At 39.5% G+C, this 23,610-nt stretch overlaps 1 protein-coding gene across 1 annotated transcript; it reads left to right on the top strand.

The window, feature by feature from the left end:
- Positions 1–341: 341 nt before the first annotated feature.
- On the top strand, positions 342–22,437 carry LOC138387322 (tumor suppressor ARF-like). The gene is given in 3 exon segments (XM_069474264.1): positions 342–390; positions 393–653; positions 22,160–22,437. Coding segments are annotated over 3 exon segments (516 nt in total). The 3' UTR covers positions 22,366–22,437.
- The last annotated feature ends 1,173 nt before the right edge of the window (positions 22,438–23,610 follow it).

Here is a 23,610-nt window from a genome sequence, read left to right as displayed (position 1 = left end):
GTAGGGCCGTGTCAGGTGACGGATGTAGCGAGGGGGCGGGCTGCCTGGAGATGCGTTCCCGCGTCAGGCGCTGGGGCTGTCACCGCATGGGGCGCCGGCGCTGATGGTGGGAAGGTGGTGGGGCGGAGGGGGGGCGCGATAGGGCGGGAAAGTGGCTGTAGGCGGGAGGGAGAGGAACGCGGGCCGCGGGCCGCCCGCGCGCGCGCCTCTCTTCGGGCGCCTCAGACTGCCTTTCCGGCGCGGGCAGGGCACAGAATGGTTTCGAGATCTTGGGAGGTCGGGGTGGGGGTAGGGGGCGTGCGCGCGCAGGGGACGCGGGTGCGCGCGCCTGCGGGGCGGAGATGGGCAGGGGGCGGCGCGTGGGTCCCAGTCTGCAATCGGGGGGGCAGGGCGGCGCTGCTTACCTCTAGTGCCAAAGGGCGGCGCAGAGGCTGCGGAGCTCGGCGGTGGTGGCTGCAAGAGCATGGTGCGCAGGTTCTTGGTGACCGTCAGGATCCGGCGCACGTACGGCCCGCCGCGAGTGAGGGCTTTCGTGGTGCACATCTCGCGGCCCGCGGGTGAGTGGGCAGCGCCTGGTGTGCGGGCCGCTGCGGCCCTCGTGCTGATGCTATTGAGGAGCCAGCGCAGAGGGCAGCAGCCGCATCCTAGACCAGGTAAGAAAGGCCCTCGAAAAGTCCCGGGCGCAATCGGCGCTTGGATGGTATTGTTTGGCGTGATTTCATACCCAGATAAATCATCTCTGGACTAGGCGAGGAGGAGGTGGTTACGGGTGATGGAGGCTCTTTCCCCCTTCGGGTTTCAGTTAGTTAGGCATGCGGTTCTCCCAATGCGTTGAGCCTGGAGCCCTCTTTACACACCTCCTCGATCCTGCGAAACTCTGAAGTGAACGAAGAGCTTCTATATCCACCTTACAAGTCATTAGAAGTGAGTGACTCTTGAATTTCCTGGGTGGGCTTCAGTAGACTGCAAACACGCGCGCACACACACACACACACACACACAGACCCCGTAAGTAAGGTGTATTTCTGCCCTGGGGGGAATTATTGCTAATGGTCTTAGTTTTCTAGAGGCCGCCTTTTTTTCTCCCCAGCCTCCCGGCCCGGTCACCCCTCTCACCTTTCAAGAGGACACGCTAGAGTAGGGGTACGAACGTAGTTTGACTTCCTGAAATACTAACAGTGATCAAAGGATTGGTAACTGCCACGAGAAGCAAACACTTGCTTCTTGGGCATTTACAGCCCACAGGGAGATGGGCTTTCTTTGTGAGGGGCTGAGTGATTGAAACTGCTCAGGACAATGCTCATATGTTTAGCAGATGATGGAACTGCAGTGATGACCCTGAGGAATCACAACTGATCATATTTTAATCATGTCAGACTGTAGTTAACACAATTTAAAAATGAGGCCTACTTCTTGAAAAACAGAATTTGAGGTAATTTTGTCCTCACATCAGATAAATCTTTACACAGTTGGTGTAATTTACTACAGCCAGAAAAATTGAAACAATATATTTAGCTACAATATGCAGAATGCTAGTGAGAACTTGGATAGTAAGTCTAAAAGTAATTTAATGAGGCTTCATTTGTGTGACCTTCCTTGTGGCATCACTTCCCAGGGAAATATATAGCTTCAAGAAGCAAAGGCCGGCAGAGGGGAAATTATTTTTTTTAATTGCAAAGTTAAGTGTCTTTCTTACATGGAAATGTAAAACCTGTTAAAGCCAACAGTGTCTAATTTGGTGCCTCGATTTCTATTAGCAAAAAATTTACAATCTATAGGATAAATGCACACTTTGTCTTTTATTTTCATATTATGAAGTTGACTTTTTAAAGAGTCAAAGAAGCTTGTAAAGGATTTCATGGCCTGTTGCAGGATTTGATTTTAGTTTATTTTACTACTTTAACAAAAAGCTGCTTTTTTAAAATGGTGGTTTATCTGTAACAGCAAACGGTTTAGACACTGTGATACATGTGTTTGAATATGGTGTTAATATTAATCTCAATATAAAAATAGTTTTTTACTACCATAATTAATATTACTCTATATAAAATTATTTTATTTAAATTGTGAAGTTGCTTCTGGAAATCTACAGTAACAAAACAGAAAATGCCAATGTATGTAAATTCTATAATTATGTATTTTACATTTTAGGAATATAAAACATAACATTGTGATTACTTTAAGTTAGAGAAATATTCATTTTATAGCTTATTTGTTGTATAAAATGTTAAAAATATTAAAATGATAGGTTCATTGAAAGTAACCATTTCTTGTTATTTAGGTATAAATCAATTTTCAGAATTTAAGTGTAAAGTTACTTAAACGTGCATTCACTACATGAAAAGCCCAATTTTCAGGAAGTACCTGAAGACAGAACACATGGCTTAGAAAGAATAGAATATATATCTTGAAAATATAAGCAATATAAGCAATTTTCCAATTTCATATGTGAAATTATACACATACTATAAACATCTGGAGGTGTTAATTATAAATGATATGTAATTATATATTTCACATTTGTATATATTATGCCTATGCTTATATTGATTTAGGAATATATAGATGCTAATTATGTGGGAACTAATTAATTCCTTGAGAGGCATAAGTGTTGAAAAATTACTTGAATTAATTATTTAATATTAATGTAAATAAGTAAGATGTTATTACTTTAGCTTTTTAAAAATATTTCTGCAATTATGTTTATTATGATTTTTTATATGACTGGAAATGTGTATAATAAAATTACTCATTACTAGTTTCTTAGCCATACATACCTGATGAATTGTATTATTTAATATTTTACTTCTACCTTGCTGTGTTTACAAAATAGTTATATTTTTTATTATGAAGTTAAATATTCATTTGTTTATAGCTAACTGGGAATGTGCAGGGTTTTTTTTTCTTTAACAGCACAGAGACTTCTCAAGGTAAGCACTGTGCAGTTAGTATAAACCGTTACTCCCAATGTGTACGCCATCCCCAGTTTGTATTGTGTTCTATAAATGAATAGTTCATGCTCTGTATATTGTGTTCTAAATAAGCAATAACCCTTTCAGAAATCAAGGCTTAATATTAATTTTACTTCTTTTAGGACTCTTGAATTTTAAAAAGTCCATTGTCATCCTAAGGTAGCAGTAACATAGCCTATTGCTGTTTATGTCCATGTTTTACAGATATACTATTACATGTTAGTTCATCACTAGTAATTACCAAGGTAGAGTTGTTAGTAAAGTCATACAAATCATCTCAAAAATACGTTCTTGTAGGAAGGCTCAACATTGGGCCCAGTGTTTCTATACTTTTAAAATCTTTAGTACTTTTTGAGAAATACAAAAAAATCTCACTTCCCCCCCCCCACTAAAACACCCTAGGTAGGCCAAACTAAAACTGAAACTTATAGGATGAAAACACCCTAGACCCTCTGTCTGCTGCAAAACCCAACCTAATGAAACGTTTTTGTAGTGCTTTATTTCTGCAGTGTAAATTACGAAAGTAAGGGGACTATTTTATTTTCTAAATATAACATTATAATATTGAATATGAATTTTTTTAAATAATTCTCTGAATTCTGATTCTCACATACCTAATAACTAATATTGCCTCTATTTATTGCCTAATGAGATTAATGCACATTTTAAATGCCTCACCAGCAAGAAAAACAATTTTGTATTATGTATCAAAAACATTAAAAATGTCCATACATTTTAATTCAGCTATTCTTTATCTAGACATCATCCTAAGGAAAGAAAGATTCTGACAAAGATTAATAAATATGGATAAATAGCAAGAAATTTAAAACTGCCTAAAACTAGCAATTAAGTGTTAAATTATGGTATAACTATACACTGGAATATTAGACGATCATTTTTTTGAAGAATATTTAATAGAGTGTAAAATGATTACATCATAAAGTTAGATGATTTTTTAAAAAGCAAGATTCAAAACAGTGTACAATTCTTACTCTTTCCTTTCTACGTCACACACACATACACACACACACACATTCTTTATGTACCAAAATATTTACAATGGTTTCCTCAAGATGACGGGGGTTGGGGAGGATTGGTGATATTAATTTTCGTCGTTTTCCAAAATGCTATGACCATCTCTAGTAAAATATGTATTATTTTCAAAGCCTTCGGCACTGTACCAACCGCACATTGCAGATAAACTAAGAACTTCCTTAGCCTTAGATGGGTAGGGAGGAGGAAAGGCGAGGCAACCGAGTTGTGTAAATACCATACAGAAGAAAGTGACTTTAAGGTCTGTGACTTCAGATTCTAACGCAAGGATGCTGTGCTTGTTCACCACGAAGTTCGGTTTTTAAATAAACATTAAAGCCACAGCTGTACCTGCTGCCAAGGCTCCATGGTGTTAGGCCTCTGGTCACAGAACCTGCGCCCTCCTTGAGATCCCTTCTCCCCGCACCCACCTTCACCCCATCCCTTTAAGCACAACTTGCCCTCTCTGGGGAACGTCTAGCTGGGGGACTTCTAGCTGGGGCTCGCCTACCGCCCCGGCTGGGCTGGAGATGCTGGGGGCTGACTGCCAGGACCCCAAAGAGAGCCGGAGGGTAGGAGGTGAGACCCCGCTGCTCGGACCTCACCCCCGGACACCCCCCTGGCCCCCACCCCAACCCCTAACCTCCCCCCTCAATTCCTAGAGACGCGCGGTGCAATGCGTGAGATCTAATTGGCAGCAAGGGCAGGACCTTCTGGCCAGAATTTAGACGTTTGGCCCACTTATCACTCCACCCGGAACATTAACCCCTTGTATTTTCAGCCTCCTTTGCTCCTCGCCCTCCGCATTATTTCCGCAGGGGTATTTCTGCTGGGGGAAAGAGCGTGGTTGCTTTGCCATAACTGCAGATCCCGGATTAGAAGAGGAAAGGGATTGGGGATTCACCGGGCGGGGAAGGGGTGGGAGCAGGTAGAGTCTGAGTGGGCCTTGTGGACTAGGGCGGAGGTGGGGGAGGCGGAAGGCAGGGTATGCCCAGAGGCATCTCTAGGTCTTCTACCCACCTTGATACTGGTGGCCAGGCCTCTTTTCCTGAGGGGGTGACTGAGTGGGTGGGTGGGAAGTGAGTCAGGGTCACACGGAGGAATTAGAGGGAAAGTGCACTTCCAAGACTTGGGGGCTATTTGGTTCCCTCCCACGCCAGATGGAGACCAGAGAGTGCTAAAAGGCCTACCCCTCTGTCTGTTTCTCTGTCTGGGGTTTGCAGGATGGTATGGAGAATGGCCCCTAGTTATTTTTCCAGTGATGATGTCTCTCAACTGTTTTCTTCTTACGTTGCAGCTTTCCTCATGTTTGAAAATTTTCTTCCTCAGTTAAAACATTCAAATGAAATCGTGATTATAAAGAAGACGTTAGTAGCTATTAAAACAAGACCCATTTCCATGACAGTAAGCTAACCGTGGAGAAAACTTTGGGAATAAATGAAGACTTTGTTCATTAGATGAAAAAGGGTCCCTTTAAAGATTTTGGCCCTTCCCAGAAAATATCTACCAATTTGGGACCTCAACAGATTCACCATATCCTAATTCCCGGTTTTTCAATGTGTATTCAGCAAACTCATGTGTATTTATGATTGTTTAAGTTAGTAAACGTCAATAGCATTTGTTTTTTAAAAGAAGGGAGAAGTGAAGAAAATCTGAAGTGCTTGTCAGTCTCTCAGTGCATTTATTTATTTCATGAGCCCTGATATGATGGTTGCATTTTGGCAGAACAATATAATCAGAAAGAAGGAACAAAAGGGGGAAAAATTAAAACCATCATCTACAAGATTTAAATTTCCAAAGCATCAGAGGTCCTTTTAAAAAGAGTGAGTTGACTTTTATTTTTTTATATGAGTAACATATTGGCTTTGTTCGTGAAAATGTATACATTTTGTCACAAAAGATTTTTAAATTCTTTGGCTAGCTCTCAGTTTTCTCCTTCACTTTCAAGACAAAATCTCATAAATTATTTAAATGGCTTCAAAGCCAGTAGGAATTTTTTTTAAAGAGAGAGTTTCTTTAGAAGAATTGTGTGAACAAAGATATGTGATCTCTTAAGCAAATTGGAAACTAATAAAATTGTACAGAGTAATGTAAACAAAATGCCTTTACTTCCTTAATTGAAGTATGCAAGTAACCAGAAATTAAAGACATGGCAAAGGTTATCAGCAGCATCATTACCTGGGCTGCATTAAAAATACACATTTCTGGAGCTCACCACCAGAAAATCTGATTCAGCAGATTTGCTGTGGGTCCTAGAAATCTGCATTTTAAATAAACACTTGAAGGGGATTCTGTTACAAGTGGTCCATTGGGACACAATTTGACAAATATGACCAATATTGCTTTTTTAACCTTAGTTTTGCTTACTTATTTTTAAATTGAGGTCTGGGCTTTTAAAATTTTAAAGATTTTAAATTTTAGAGTCAGTTGATCACCCTTTAGATGCCAGGAAGGAGAGTCTGAGTGATCAATGAGGAGCTATTATACCAAATGAAGGAAACTCTATTTTTATGTGATCCTTCATCTGAATTGGAAAAGATTGTCACATAGATGCCACATTTTTACAATCAGAACATATTTAGGGGGAAAAAATATCAGGATAGATTTGTGTTTCAAAGCTCTCAGCACCAAACAGAAAATTTCCACATAAGATAAATATGGTATCTTATCTTTTTAAAACACTGTATACACTCACCTCTATTTACACAGGATGAATGGATTTCTATCTATCTATGTTGTAATAAGGGGTTTCTTTCATTTCACTTTATTATCCAAACCAGGCTCATAATAAACATGACAACCTCAAATTATGTAAGAGAAAAAAAGCAAAACACAGGTTTAAATTGTGTTTATTTGAGATTAAGACAAGATTGCAATAAAATGTAGCCATAACAGAATAAATCACTTATGGACAAAATGACGGTTCTTTGTGTCTCTGTAAAAGCACAGTGACAAGGAGGAAAATATAGATGAATAATTTAAACTAAAGATTAACAATTATAAGAAACACTAAAATATGATGTCTTCCAAATTATAACTATTATTTTTCTGCTTTTAATCTATAATTTGTCTAATATTACATCAACAACTTTGCTGATGTATTAGGAAAAAGCTCATGTTTTGCTTTCTTTTCTCGAGTGCCACCATTTTCTTGCTCTGATTCTCTCAGGCTGCCAGATCATCTGACTCAGCAATTGTAAAACTCACCCAATTTAAAGAAACAGCAGCTATCTACAGAACAATATCTCCCTCTAATTAAAAATCTAATTGTTAAATGTCCATACAACATGGGACAGTTCGAAGTTTACTCCATGTAGTTTACATGCTGAATAGTTGAAGTTGAATACGTTTCATGTAACATTTGATTTTTAAAAGAAGCTTATTGAAACTTTCTTCCTAAAGCAAATGGTTAAGTTCTCTTTTCCCTGAAAAATAATTATGAATAGCTTAACGATAATAAAACACTTCAATTTAAATGATCTCATTTAATTATCATAGTATCCTTATTTTTTAGATATTTGACTTTTTCATTTCATAGATCTATCGACTGAGGCTCAAATAGGTTTCATGGCCTGCCAAAAGTCATTGACTAGTAATTTGTGTACAGTTGAATTTAGTTGCCTTTTGAGTGATATAAATATATAAATATACATAGTTTCAGTTCCATCTTTTCTAGTTAATTGTTGTTTTGTAAGTTGCTTAACCCTTTGGGGCCTCTGTTGTACACAGCATCAGCCACATATATCCCAGTAAATATTTATTGATTGAGTGAATGAAAAAGTTCTGAACAATAAGGCAATATATTAATAATTAAAGTTCTTAGGGGCTCTAAAAGTCATTGAATCTCATAATAAAACAAGGAGGTTAACACCTTTCAAAAATTTGCTTTTTGCCCATAATAAAACTAACTGAAAACTCCCTGTGAATATAAATATAAATGACTTATTCCTACTTCTATTTAAAAGTAATAAATGGGAAACCAGCATAGGAACCAGCATAGAACCACTGGAAGCATGCAATAGAAAGATTATTTTCTTGGCATTCACATGACTTGTGATCAGATTCCATTTCCTTTACTTATTAGCTGTTGTGATATTGGGACTAAATATTTAAAACTCTAAGTGTTTGCATTTTCTCATCTGTAAACCTGAGACAGTACCTTACAGTTTTCATGTAATATGAAGTAAATAAAATAGCATATGTAAAGATTCATTGTAAATTTCCAAACAGCATATATTTGTCAGTTATTGTTAAAGTGCCTAATTAAACTATGCCTTTAAGAAAGTACATTAGTTTACTTTTATAGTAAATGCCTACTTCATTAGCATTTAATTATTGAGTAGCTAGAAATCCCCAAACTCCCATTTTAAAGAATATGCATATCAGAAAAAAATATATTTATTTATTCAAATTCCTGGTACACTCCAAGGTGTTACATAAAATCAGTATAAATTTGAATACTTTTTATTCACACCTCTACATAAGCTCTTCTATGATGGCCTTTAGGATGTGACTCTAAGCTCTTCTAGTATCGTTAAATAGATATTAAACAATGCTCTGTTTTCTAAGGTAGGAAATCAAGCTAGTTTTAGAAAACTGAAAGAGAAAAGTTATTAATCTGTCTCCAATTTATCAAAAAATTCAATACCTCAGAATAATAATTTCTGGAGGGAACACTAAAGGATTTTTTAATTCCTTCAGAATGGTTGTCACAGTCTGAATATCTGAATCACTAGTTTTGGCCAGAACAGTTTTCTAAAAGTTTTTTAGTATAAAAAATTGTGTGTGTGTATGTGTTCTTGTGTGTGTGTATAATGGAAGGAATGATGGGCAGAAACATTAACATCATCCTGGAAACCTTCAAAATATCTACCTTAGAAGATGAACTTCAATTATTCCTATGCATCCTTGAAGAAGTTATTTAGAAGTGGGATAGCAAAGAGACAAAATACACTAAATATTATACTTCCCTAAAGCTAAATTGCCTTAGGGGTTTAAAATTGGTGCAGACTTATCATAAAGCATATTCTGTTATCATTGTCTTTTTAAAAAATAAAGTATGGAAGTTACAACCTTAACCATAAGAAAGAAAAAAGGTAAAACTACATCCTCAACCCAGAGACTCAAGGAAAAACATGAGTAGAAATTTTAAATCTGTACATGAAATGTGCTAAAACATGATTAGGAAGCATTTTTTAATTTAATTAGGGTTGATTACATTCATCATGAAGCTGATTCCCTTGAGGGAAGTTTAATCACATTTCAGGTAAAGAATGTGATTTGAGGAAGGGTTGTCCAACACAAAAAAATTTTCTTATGATCTTTTATAATATTAATATTATAGGAGAGTTTGGCTTCAGAACTCTCAGAAGTTCAGGAAAGGCCATAGAAAATTGAATACAACAGTAAAATTATTGTGTCACAAGAAAGAAGGCTACTTTTAAAGGACAGTTTTGGTGGATAGCGGGGATTGTGGGGGACAACCATTCTCCATTTGATGAGGCAAGCTTCGATATAGATGGTACCCCTGAAATTAGAGTATCCTAAATCATTGTTAAATCCATCTATCAACCATGAATACTCAAACTCCACCCCCAAGAGTGAAAACTGAATACAATATTATTCCTCCATAAGTTTCAACAGTATCTCTGCATTCTAATAGCACTTACATGCATCAGCAGCATAGGCAGAAATGGGATATTATATATGTTTATGGTTAGCAATTAAAAAGCCAACACATATTTGAAAGGAGAAAATCTATCCCATCAAGGAGGAAAGAGAGAGGTTGGGAACAGAGATTTAGAGAAAGTAAACATTGCAATTCCTCAGCTTTGCCTATAGTTTCCCCATTCTACCTTCCACTTAAATGCACTCCAAGGAGTGGTGGTAGTGAGTGGCAATGAATGAAGAGAAAACTTTGAACTCAGGGATCCATGATTTAGTGAGGATTTTTGTGGAAGATCTTTTGTTATACCACAGGCAACTTTTGTTACAAAGAAGCTCTGTTTTCAGGGGGTTAGAATTCACAGAAGGCAGAATTAGTTACACCTTTTAGAAGGTATTTTCTTGTTGAAACCACAGATACCTGCCAGAATGCACAGTAATGAACAAAAAATACCCAATGGGAAATTGACTGTGATGGTCTAAGTGAATAACATGATAGTAAATGTCATATGTATTCTCAAATAAAAAAGTAAGTTCTATTTATTGAGCACCTACTGTATACCTGAATTTTTATATATCCACTCTACTTTATTCCTTATAATAACGTTATGAATTAAGTTTCATTTTCCCTACTTTGCAAGAGGAGGAAACAGAGGCTCAGAAAGTTTACCATAATTTATTCAAGCCTGCAGAGCTGGAAAATGAGGGGTCAGTTAGTCTAAAGAGTAGGATTGACCCATTATCCTACACTGCATTTATGCCACCTCCAAAATTATGATTAAGGATATGATTGGCATTTCCACCACCCACGTCAAGTCAAAGTAAGTAGCTGTGGCCATACAAAGAATAGAGACCGGAAAGAGGAACTGAGTTCAAGATCTGCCCAAACATTTATTAACTGGGTAACCATGGCAATGTACCACCCCTCCATTTGGTTGTGTATAAATCAGAAGGGTGGCTTTTTGAAAAGCAATGTTGCAATATGTTTCAAGACCTTGTACTCTTTGAAAAACTACTATGTTAGTGGCAATTAAAAACACCTTAAATATCTGACAACAGAGGCATCATTAAGTGAATGATAATTTTTTTAGTGGAATACGCTGCAGCTGTTAAAAGTAGTGTTTATGACATGTTTTTGGAGAAGTTTGGAAAATGCTCTAATGATAGGTCAGAAGAAAAGCTCATTTCAAAATTGTGTAATATTTACAATATAAAGACTGAGCAAAGAAAAAGACAGGAAGGAAATATTTCAAAATGTTAATAATTATTGCTTTTGCATAGGGTAATTTTTTGTTTAAGTAGCTCATTCCTTAATTATTTTTATATGAGTGTGAGCTATAATCAGAGAAAAAAATCATTCAGAAATGAGGGACTGGATTACGTGACTTTGAGGAGACTTTGAGTGACTTTGGGGTCCCAATTTCTATCACTATTACTACCAAAGAATAATCACAGAAACACATGGTTTCCAAAAGTGGGGATCCAGTCACCTTGTTCTAGGTTTCACAACTTGCTTGATGGCAGGCACCATCTTCAAAGGAAAGGAAGCATTACCAAGTTGTCCACCATGTACGGTATAAATTAATCAACAGGATAAAAGATATCATAGTGGGGAGAATGTGGACCTCTCAAACAGAAATGGGAACCTTGAGTTTGTATTCTTATCTTCTTGTGCATTATTAAGCACTCTGAGACTCTTTTTTCCTTTATGAAAAAAAGCTATTAATAATACTCTGTATCCCATAGGACAGCTGTGGAATTAGAAATGATATATGTAAAACTGCCTAATGCTTGTCAAATAGTTGGGTTCAATAAATGATAGCCATTGTGATTTTCTTGGCAACTTTCAATGAATTTCTTATCATCTTTATTTCTCTCTGTCTGCTGTCTTCTCTAATTATATTCCTTATTACTTATATTGTTCCTCTGGATTAGGCTAATTCTCAACATCTGTGCTCTGCAAAATACACACCATACATATAATATATGTGCATCTATATGTACATACACATGAACTGTGCTAATCTTTTAGTTACCCCAGCTGACCAAATAGCTATAAATAGATTTAAGTAATGCACCATAAGAAATTTATCAACATACAAAAGGTATATTTGCAAAATAGTTAAGTTAGGGACTGATTGTTTTCATGAGCTGCAAATATTCCTCATTTTACAAGACCCCATTCTAGAAACATTTTTAATAGTATTTTCCTTATGCAGATTTAAAATCACATTTGTTTTACACACAATTTAGAAAAGATATCTTCTGTATGATAAGTAATATACTTTTAAGTTGTCTTCAAACTGTTCTTGGAAAGATGATAATAGATACTGCAGATTCTATACCCAGTTAACATTTTGGAAACCAAGCTTGAAAAATTGTGACTTAACTATAATTATGCATTAAGTCTATAATAAATGAAGGCATTTTGAGTTTTGTACTCCTTGCTAAGATCTTGCTTGAGCATGAAAAGAAATTTTACAATAATTCTGAGTGCAAATAGCACAAAATCCCTAACAAGAGTATCTTACAGCAAATACTCAATAATTGTGCTATGTTGAATTTACTTAAATAGAGAATAGTTAAAGGGAGAAAGAAACATCTTCCATCTTGAAACTTCTAGACATCTGTTTCTGGGACACATTGCCTTTTCTTAGCAAACCTACTTGAAGGTCTGCTCTGGTTTCTCAGAGGTCTCCCCTTCATGATGAAGCTACCTTTCCTCCTTGTGGAAAATACATAATTTCCTTGTTGTCTTTTACCTAACAAAATGCTTTTTACCCATACTTTCACCATCCACTTTAGACATTGAACTCTCAGATTTCTTATCCAGGAGCAGCTTGAGGGCTGAACAATCTCTTCTTACACATCTGTTATTATGCCTACTTTGTAGATGAGGACATTGAAGCCAGGAAAAAGTATCACTTATTTAAGGTAATAAAGTAGGTGGTAGGCCTGAGACCCTAATTTCCTTATATTATTGGTTTTCTAAATTAAAGGGAGTGCATGTAATTATTCTTCTGTTGCCTTTGTCTTCACATAATTCTCTACTGCACCCAGCTTCCTATCCTAGATTCTGTGCTATTTCCACTCATCTAGACAGGCTTAACATAGCTATGTCTAGAAGCTCCAGTACAGGGTGTATATCTTGCTCTCACAGGCTATTTCCTAAGGAACTCTCTTTAATTATGGGATCCCTTCCAGACTTGGAAATACATCTTTTTCCTAGTAACACAGATGTGAAGTCTCAGTTATCAGAATACATCACCACAGTCTTCCTTCCCTACACTGTTAATGTAGGCTGCCCTCAAGAGCTCATCCCAGTTCAAAACTACCTTCCTTCTCCAGAGAATCAAATATCTTGATGGTTATTACCAATACATGCTCTTGATTAAGAAACTCTTCTTTCTTAATATCCACACCTTTAAGCCAAGTGCCTGACATATAGTAGGTACTTAGTTACTCTTTGTCAATAAAGTTAGGAATGATGATTCTAAAAATAGTTAACTCATTTGTCTATTAATTTTGTTATGTTTATTTAATTCATTAGAAAGGCTATGCACATAGTACAGAATTCAAACAATACAAATTACAGAACGTGAAAAGTAAGTCTCATATCCATCCCAGTTCTTCATGTCCTTGCCCCACAGTTAACAGCTTTTTCTGTATCTTTCCAGAGATATTCTATGTATATTTTATTTTTAACCTCAAAATATATTTTAAACAATTGTTTTTAATAACAAATTAAAAATTATAAATAAATATATGTGTATGCTTTTAAAACAGCTTTTGTTTTACTATGTGCGTACTATCTCACTTGATGTAATAATCTCATTAAGCATAAAGGATAGAACAAGATATAGATCATTTTTTAAATTATGGACATTGAAGCTAAAAATAGTCACAAAGGATTTTACAGTCAAAAAACCAGCTCATTAGATAAATCGGGTCACTTCGTCACTCAGTCCCAGTCTAGAGCTATTGCTCCAACTCCTTTTATTTTCCTAGCAAAATCATCTTGCTTATCACATGAAATACTTGCAGATCACGGGTATCATACCTTGCCAATCCTGCAATACCTAATTTCAGAACACTACCTTCTCAAATATTAATATATTTGTCTCTGTCTGGTGATGTGTTAATATCTACATCAGTATTATTATTACTTGATTTGTAGGGTTTCTAAAGTAATAGAACCATTGCAAGTTTCTCCTTAGTTTAAAGAAAATAGTCAGGTGTTCCTATAGTGTGGTGATCTCCACTCTCAGCTGGGCCCTCCAGTCTGATAAAAAAAAAAAAAAAAAAAAAAAAAAGGCTTCTCTGAGTCCTACTCAGGTCCATCATCTTTCCTTACAAGAGGAAACCTTTACTATTCTTACCGTTCTGAACTTTTACCATTCTTAAACTTCCTAACCCACCAGCTCATCCTCACTCTGCAAGCAAGCTGGCCTCTACAATCATGGAAGGAAATGCCTAAACTTCCTCCTTGCTCTGACCTTTTCTTCCTCCTCAAATCTACCTGTATCTCCTGTGTCCAAATATATGACTACCCCTTGTTCTTTGAGTTCCATTTCCTCCTGACCTTTTAGGAACTTTGGGTTCTCAGAAATACCCTAGCTTGCTGTGTGCTTAACTTTTATTTATTTATTTATTTATTCTCTTCTAATTGTCCCTTCTTTTCACCTGGCACTTTCCCTTCAAGGTATATATGTGCTCAGGTCTCTTCCACCTTCCATCTGCCTTGCTTCACCATAGTTGTCCTTGAACTATCACAGCCAAGCTGTGAACGGATAGCTCACACACGGTGTCCCCACTTCCTTGCCATCCCGCTCACTCCTGGTTTTCCTTCTGGCTCTCTAAGCAGTCCTTCACAGGCTCTTTTTCAGCCTCTTCTTTTAGAAGTTCATTTTTCCAGGTTCTCTCCAGATGTTCCAGTGAATTACTTCCAGTTTTTGTAAACTTCTATGCATCTGCACATGTTCTCACCTCTTCCTGGACCATCTTTCTTCTTCTTTTCCATCTTTATACACTGTCATCTTTCTTCAAGATTGGGACCAGCTCTCAGCATCCAGGAAGGCTTCAGCTAAGCTACTAGAATTTCTCTGGTTCCCTTTTCATTTTCTTGTGTTATCTTCTCCTTCCTTTTGCTCTTCCAAAAGCATTACATGCAATGCCTCATAATTGAAACCCCAAACAACTGTTTGAAGTGAGTACTATTGTTATCCCAATTATACGAATGAGAAAATAGATGCCCAGAAACATTAAGTAACTTTGTTCAAAGCTAGAGAGCCAGTAAGTGGAAAAGCCCAGGTCTAAACCCAGGCGGTCTGGCTCTAGAGCTCTTACCTTTAACCTACCCTCACCCCATGCCTACCCTTAGCCTCTGAGCTTGTTGAATGAATGAATAAGTGGTACCATATTTTTTTTAAAGACTGATCAGAACTGAGACGTTTAAATTTAACTGTATAGATTTTCAAAACTGCCAAGGCAGCACAGACCTAAAAAAGATCATGGCATTCTCAGGGAAGAGGAAAAGTAAGTATGGGTATGATAACAACAGCAACCAACAAACTTTAGAATTTAGAAAACTTTTTGACATGCATTATCTTATTTTTATAAACCCATGAAATATATTATGATCCCATTTTACACATGGGAAATCTGAGGTTGGCGTAATGAGCCCCGGGATCCTGGGCTTTATATTTTAATTCTTCTGGGGTTTTGCCCCCCAGATCCGAGCTGATACGTATAAGTAAAGTGGAAGTGTGGTAGGTTCTTTAAAAGAACTGGGAAAGTTTTCACACTATTATTAACTATTGATTTACACAAGATTTATAATTGATAATGGAGCCAATTTCTAGAACAAACGGACCCCACCCGAAGATGCGATAATCCTTCTGGAGCTCTACTGCAAATGCCTGAGCTAGTATATGCATGTCTAAAACCTATTCTCTGTTCTTGTTATTTGCAAAGCAGTCAGCTTCCATGTCTGTATATAATGCATCCAAAGATAATTTTTGTAGAGTTCTATCTCCCAATAGCCCAAAATATTGCAGAAAAGCTCAGAGTTTTTGGTTTTGGTTTATTGATTGATTAGTTTTTCTTTAGACAGGGTCTCACTCTATCGCCCCAGCTAGAGTGCAGTGATCATAGCTGACAGCAACCTCAAATTTCAAACTCCTGGGCTCGACGTGCGCTCACTCCTGTCTTGCTTGGCTTCCCAGAGCGCTAGGATAACAAGTGTGAGCTAGAGTTCTTGATGTAGGAATCCATAATTGAATTTCAAAGCAATCCTTGAATTCCCTGAAAGTTTTATTCAGAAATGTGTGTGCATGGTGAACACACCTTTAACAAAAAAATCATCACATACTTTTTTTTTGAGGAGAGGGTCTGTAGCTTTCAACAGGTTCTTTTTTTTTTATTTCAGCTCATTATGGGGGTACAAAAGTTCAGGTTATATATATTGCCCATGCCCCCCCATCCCCCCCCCCCGAGTCTGAGCTTCAAGCGTGTCCATTCCCTAGACAGTGCACATCGCACTCATCATGTAGGTATGCATCCATCCCCTCCCCCCATCCCCCCCCCAATCAGAACTTCAAGTGTGTCCATTCCCCAGGCAGTGCGCCTCGCACTCATCAAGTAGGTAGACACCCATCCCTTCCCCCCAGCCCCCACCTCTCTCTGATACCCAATTGGTGTTATTCCCAAATGTGCACTTAGGTGATGATCAGGGAAACCAGTTGCTGGTGAGTACATGTGGTGGTTATTTTTCCATTCTTGGGATACTTCACTTCATAGAATGGGTTCCAACTCTCTCCAGGAGAACCAAAGAAATGCCATATCGCCATTATTTCTTATAGCTGAGTAATATTTCATGGTATACATATACCACATTTTGCTAATCCATTCATGAATTGATGGGCATTTGGGTTGTTTCCACATCTTTGCGATTGTGAATTGTGCTGCTATAATGAGCCTACTCTTCCCACCTCCCCACCCTTATCCCCAAGATTATGAACCATTATTTTAGTGATGGAAACTAATATTGATATTGGTCTAAAAGCCAGACATGTTACAAAAGATGTCTGTGTCCTCCCTCTCATCATTACAACCACTATTTCCCCCTTTCCCATCATAAAATACCTTAAGCTAAATTAAAAGAATTTTATGTTCTTTATCCACAGTTTGAAATTTCCACACCATTGCTACCCAGATAATTGAGGGGTGCCTGAAGGAAAATATAGATGGCACAGTGATGTTTTGTGGATTTGTATAATAGATGTAACATCCCCAAGGTGTTTTCATTGGCATCACTTTAAAATTGCATGTTTTGATGATGGAACTGCAACTGAAAGTACAATAAGGTATTCTGGGTCCGCAAGATAATTCAGCCAGGGATTGAAACATAACTTCTAAACAGTGCTGGATTATCCAGTAGGCAGATTAAACATACACCTAAGGCATCAGCAAAGTCTGAGCGACCCAGTATTTAAAAATGTAATATATATGTGTGTGTGTGTGTGTGTGTGTGTGTGTATAAAAGCATAAAAAGTAATGGTCACAGGAAATAGTAGAACTATGTTGTATTTCATTTCTTGTTACATACCCTTTAGTTTTGTTTAACGTTTCATTATATGTAAGGGTGGTAGAGGGTGCCCATCATCCTTTCAGTGGTTAAGGACTTCTTGGTCTTTCTTTTTATATAATAGTGATAATGCTATCGAAAGCATTTTATTTCTGTGTCTCACAAAAAGATTGCAAGAGAATTCTCAAAATGGATAATTTAATAGCTAACAGATATTACTTTAGGATGTATGGCACTGTTCTTAATGCTTACATATACATCAATTCATTTAAACTCACAACCATCCTGTAAGGCAGGGGCCACCCTTACCCACCGCCCGCCTTTGTAACTAAGAAGAACGCAAGATATTTCCAGTAGGAAGGAGAAATGTGGGGGGTTGCGAGGAGACCGTGGACAGCGTGTGAGCCTGGTCTCTGAATCTCTGTACAACTCTGCCTCTAGAACACTGAGCACTTCTTCTGGTCTAAGAATAATGACTCGTTAAGAACAGAGTCTGTCCTTCCGATGATTCCCTCCCCACTTTCTTGGCTGCTTACAGGCAGAATTCTTCCCCACCCATATTAAAAAGACTTCATCTTTTCCTAGCCAGCCCTTATACCAGGTAGCGCACATGCCCGAGACACCCTCGCTCCAGACATCCGTTTTAAACGTGGGAGGGGGCGGGGCGAGGAAGGAGCAGACCGGCGCGCAGACTAACTCTCCAAAATGAATCCTTTGTGCTAGGACTCTGGCATAGTAAGTCGCGCTGGAAAACTAGGGTTGAGCAGGGGAGGGTGAGAGTGTGTCATCGGAAAAAAGGAACGCTTCCCAGTCGTACCGGCGATAAAGATCCTCCGTGGGGCTCTTACCACCAGGAGGGGATAGCTTTGAAATTTCTTATGATTAAAAGAGGAAGCAACACTTTGCCTATGACATCGAACACCCTGGTTCAAATTTGGCAGTTAGGAACCTCGCGCGGCTTTCTAATGCCAGGAGGTTGTACCGGGAAGGAAGGAAACGTAGGGGAAATTTCGCTTTAACACAATGAACGCCTCGGAGACCCACGTGCGCCTTTGCTGGGGTCGGGGAACCCGGTGGTGGGGTGCAGCAGTGAGGAGGGCAGCCCGGGCGCAGAGTTGGGGGCAGGTGGGGAGGAGCCCAGGGTGTCCTCCTCCCACCGCTTGGTCGGCTCTGGGCGAGGACCGCTTCCGGCCGGTGCCCCCAGGAGAGCCCCGAGTGGGCCGACTTCACTGTGTCACATTCGCAGCGTGTTTGGAGAGAATGGCACTTTCTCGGAGAACACGTGAACAGCGCCCTCCTGCAATGGAAAGACGCCGCGGTCCCGCAGGAGGGGTCGAGGGGCAGAGTCTGGGGGCCTCTTCCGCCAGCCCGGGAGGAAGAAAGAGGAGGGGCGGGCTGGTCACGAGAGCGTGGGGCGGGCTGCAAGCGCTCCACCGCGGCCGGGGAGGGGAAAGCGCGAGCGGCGAGCCGCGGGGAGCAGCATGGAGCCCACCGCCGACTGGCTGGCCGCGGCCGCGGCCCGGGGTCAGTTCGAGGAGGTGCGGGCGCTGCTGGAGGCGGGGGCGCCTCCCAACGCGCCGAACCGTTACGGTCGGACCCCGATTCAGGTAGATAGAGGGTCTGCCGCGCGAGAAGGGGAGAAGGGGCGGGCGGGCAACTGTAGAGGACGAAGTTTGCAGCTGCATGGGAACCAGGTGCCGCTTCGATTCTGGGAAAAGGGGAGACTTCCCGGGGAGTTTTCAGAAGGGGTCTGTAATCACAGATCTCCTCCTGGCGACGCCCTGGGGACTCGGGAAGCCACAGAAGTGAGGAGACTCGATGCTGCAGAGATCTGGGGGGCGGGGGGAGCATATTTGTATTAGATCGAGGTATGCTCTTGATCAGATATAAAACTTACGAACGTTTGGGATAAAAGGCGAGTTTTAAGGAAATGTAAGATTTGTTGGGACAGCTTAGCCTCTAACTCACAGACCCCCGAATGGAGCTTACTATCTTCCTTGGTGGGAGGAATTTCAGTGGAAATCTACTGCCTGGTACGCTGGAATAAATATCAATTAAAATTATTCAGAAGCAACTACATACTGTGTTTATTTTTATTTTAACTAAGAACTTAGGAAATAAAAATGAACATTTATGAAGAAAAACATTAGTGTGATCTCTCCTGAGATAAAGCTGTGAATTTAGTTACTATTTGGGGGCATACCTAATATTTTTGCTGTTGTTAACTTACTTGATACAGTTTAACTTACTTGGGATAGAGTTTTCAATTCCTCATTGCTGACAAGTGTATTTCTCCTTCAGACTTCGGTTTTGTGAGGGGCGGGGAAAGGAGTGTCGGTGGGTTTTTTATTTGTTTGCCTTCACTAACTTCCTAAATTTCAGACTAAAAAACAATTTTTCCTGGCAGTCACCACCCTAGTTTTATTCCCAGTGGCGACAGTGATTCTAATTTTGAAAAAGAAAATTTATATAAAAGAAAATACATATGGCATAAAAAGACAAAGGAAAATTACTTGGAAGTTCACAAACTTCACGAATGACTTCCTTCCTGAAACTATGTTACACAGGTTTAATTTTTAAACTTTAAAATACATATATAAAAAGCCAAAATACTTAAAATTTGAGATTATTTGAGATCTGAAGTGTGAAGAAATTTTGAGACTAGAGAGGTTGGGTGGTTACACAAGATAACTGTGGGTCCTTTAAAAGTAATGCATTCGTGATTCATACTTTGGCATTTCTAACATTTTGCCAGCAGCTTGGACACCAGGAGTCCTAAAATGTGTTAGAAGAGACTCATTGTTTAAATACAAAAAGGAAAAAGTGGATAATTAGTTTTGATAATTATTTTAATGGGGGGAGAAGAATATGGATTAAAGGGAGTATGCTTTTGGTTTAGAACCCTAATCAAATTGATGTTAAATGTAGAAACCTTAGTTTATAAAAAAAAATTTTAAAGTACTAAATTCAAATTAATTTCTTATCAAATGGTTTTAAGCACCCTAAAAACTTTCATTTAATTGATTCATTTTCTTTTTGCTTTGGATTGCTATCATGATTTAAATATTTATATGTGGGTTACTTGTCAGCTTTTTCATGCCATGAAATATAAGAAAAACATTTAAGACCAGTTTTATGACCAAGATGAAGGACTTCCTTAGATACACAGAACAGCACACTGCAATTTTTTTTTCTTTTTGTAGGTATAATTTGGTTCGCTTGTATTTTCTCCTTGTGTTTTTGAAAACTAAGTCAGTTTCACTTTCTGAGGGCAGGATTCAACCGTAATACAATTTATTATGGTTCCTTGATTTAGACAAATTAAGTAATTTGTGTTTAATTGATACAGAATGTAACTAAAAATAAGTAATTCCTCTTTATGATGTCAATATCCCTGAGCTAATATAACCAAATCCTAAAAGAATATAGGATATAACCTTATCCTAAAAGGAATTCTCAACCACCACCACCACTCACGACGCAGCACTCACATTGTAAAATTGCTATGATTATAGGCACCATTTTAAAAATTCCTCTTTGGGAAGGGCCTTGTTTCAAAGGTAATTTAGGAACCAAAGAGGTGACCATCTCCCATTTAATGAACTCTCAAATCATAAGTTTGGGAAGTGTTTTAGTTTCCTATAGCTGTTGTAACAAATTATCACAAATTTAATGGCTAATACAAACACAAAATTATTATTTTAGAGTTCTGAAGGTCAGAAGTCTAAAATGGGTCCACAGGGCTCTTTTCCTTTTGGAAACTCTAAGGGAGAAGCTGTTTTCTTGCCTTTTTCAGCTCCTAGTGACTATCAAATTTTTTGGCTCATGGTCTCTGTATCTTCTGTCTGATCTCTGCTTCCACTCTTCATTCTTCTCTCTATGACCCTTGTATAAGAACACTTGTGATTATGTTGGGCCCACCTTAAAAATCCAGGATAATCTCCCTCAAGACCCTAAATTTAATCATATCCTGTAATGTATGTTTTGTCATTATATTCACAGCTTTTGGGAATTAGGAAGTTGACATCTTTAGGGGGCATTATTCAGCCTGCCACAGGAAGGAATTTTAGGGCTAACTAGATAAGCCTTCTCATTTTATACACAAAGAAATTAAAGTTTTTGAATTGGAAAACATTATGTTAAGTGAAATAAGCCAAACACAGAAAGACAAATATTGCCTGTTCTTATATGTGGAATCCAAAACATCTTTATTCATAAAAGCAAAGTGCAGAATGATGTTTACCAGAGGCCAAGGGTGGGGGGAATGGGGAGATGATAATCAAAGGGCACAACACCTCAGTTAGATAGGAGGAATAGATTTGATATTTTTTAAAGATCTATTGCACAGTGTGGTGAATATAGCTAATAACTGAGTACTAAACATTTCAATATCTCTGAGAGTAAATGTCACATGTTCATTTGACAAAAAGTCAAATATTTGAGGTGATAAGTTAATTAGCTTGAAAATTGAGGAATATTTTAATTTTTTTTTCTCTTTTTAACAATTACCATGTTCTGGGCTTGGATATACAGCAGTGAACTAAACAAAATCTCCAGACCAACATAATTTCATCTCAAAATGAGGGAGGAAATACAGCGAGTTAGGCTGTAGTAAAAGCTGGTTTGTTCTTCCCCCTTTTGCTGTTGCCTGTGACTCTGGCAGCGTTCTGCCTGTGGCTAAAGCTCCGCAAAAGTTTGACTACATGATGGAATTCAATATGTACTAGAAAATAGGATGGATAGGAGAACTGGAGAAGGGAGTTGGTAACTGGAAGCAAATGAAGGGTAATTAGACACCTGTGGCTTGTACAGGCATCTGCTTGGGGTGGGGCAACTCCACAGATAAGATTTCTGGCAACCAGTTCTGCCACCATCCTCGCCCTGACCACTCTGCTCTCTCCGGCAGGTCATGATGATGGGCAACGCCCGTGTGGCCCAGCTGCTGCTGCTCCACGGCGCCGAGCCCAACCGCGCAGACCCCGCCACTCTCACCCGACCGGTGCACGACGCCGCCCGGGAGGGTTTCCTGGACACGCTGGTGGCGCTGCACCGGGCCGGAGCGCGGCTGGATGTGCGCGACGCCTGGGGCCGCCTGCCCGTGGACCTGGCTGAGGAGCGAGGCCACAGCGATGTCGCACGGTACCTGCGGGCGGCCGCGGGGGACACAGAAGGCGGCAACCAAGCTGCAGAAGGTCCCCCAGGTGAGGACTGATGATCTAAGAATTTGAACCTTGAATGCTTCCGAAGCTCAGGGCATTCATTTTCCAGAAAAAAAAAAAAAAAAAAAAAGTTGGGAGAGCTGGATCTCAGGTCTGCCTCAGCTCACGTGCCAACCTGTGGGACAGCCTGAGTCTCCCGATCGCGCCGCTTAGCCAGGGCTACAGATGGAAAATAGCCGGAAATGGACTTGCGCACGTGAAAGCTCATCCTATAAGCCCTACCCAACCCACAACAACCCATACACCCATCCTCCCCGCAGCTCTGGGCCTAGACTGTGGAGCACTGAAGACTGGAGAGGCTAGAGGTCTAGTGCCCCTCTTCCTCCAAACTAGCTGGCCAGCCACATCCACTATGAGGTCTCAGTTTCCTCATTTGAATACGTAAGTGGCTGGACCAACCCCGCGACTTCCAAACGCAGTTGTGCAGTGGCATCATCTGGAGATCTGTCATTCTCTGCTGTTTTGCACAACCCTGCTAATGTGATCTTCCGCTTTATGTGGTGGAGTTTTCCAGAGCTTCTGAGAGCGTCTGGATGGAGACCTCGCCAGTCCTCGAAGTCTGCACACCTGAATTTGCAGCAGTCTAAGGGATACAGAGACTCTCTTCTACCTCTTCTTCATTTAAACTTTCCGTTTCTGCAAGCAATCAGAAACGGAACAAGGAATATGGAATCGTGGACCTCCCAACCTTCCCTCTATGAAACCTCAACGCCATTTTTTTTTTTTTTTTTTTTTTTTTGAGAGGGTCTTGCTCTGTTGCCCGGGCTAGAGTGCAGTGGCGCCATCATAGCTCACTGTCACCGAATTCCTGGGCTCAAGAGATCCTTCCTCCTCAGCCTCCTGAGTAGCTGGGACTATAGGAGCAGGCCATCACACCCGGCTAATTTTTCTATTTTTTGTAGAGACCGGGTCTCGCTATGTTGCTCAGGCTGGTCTTGAACTCATGAACTCAAGCAATCCTCCTGCCTCAGCCTCCCAAAGTGCTGGGATTACAGGCGTGAGCCACCGCGTCCAGTCTTTCTTTTCCCCTACTCCCACGTCTGTCTGTCTTAAGTGCAACCTTACTCTGATTATTTTTCTGGCTAGGGAACGTTTGTTTTAACAAAATAGCTATACGAAGCAATACATAAAATTAACA

Source organism: Eulemur rufifrons, chromosome 7 (assembly GCF_041146395.1).
Source record: "Eulemur rufifrons isolate Redbay chromosome 7, OSU_ERuf_1, whole genome shotgun sequence".
NCBI classification, from domain to species: domain Eukaryota; kingdom Metazoa; phylum Chordata; class Mammalia; order Primates; family Lemuridae; genus Eulemur; species Eulemur rufifrons.
Note: the sequence above shows the minus strand (reverse complement) of the source record. Positions and strands in the feature narration are given on the sequence as shown.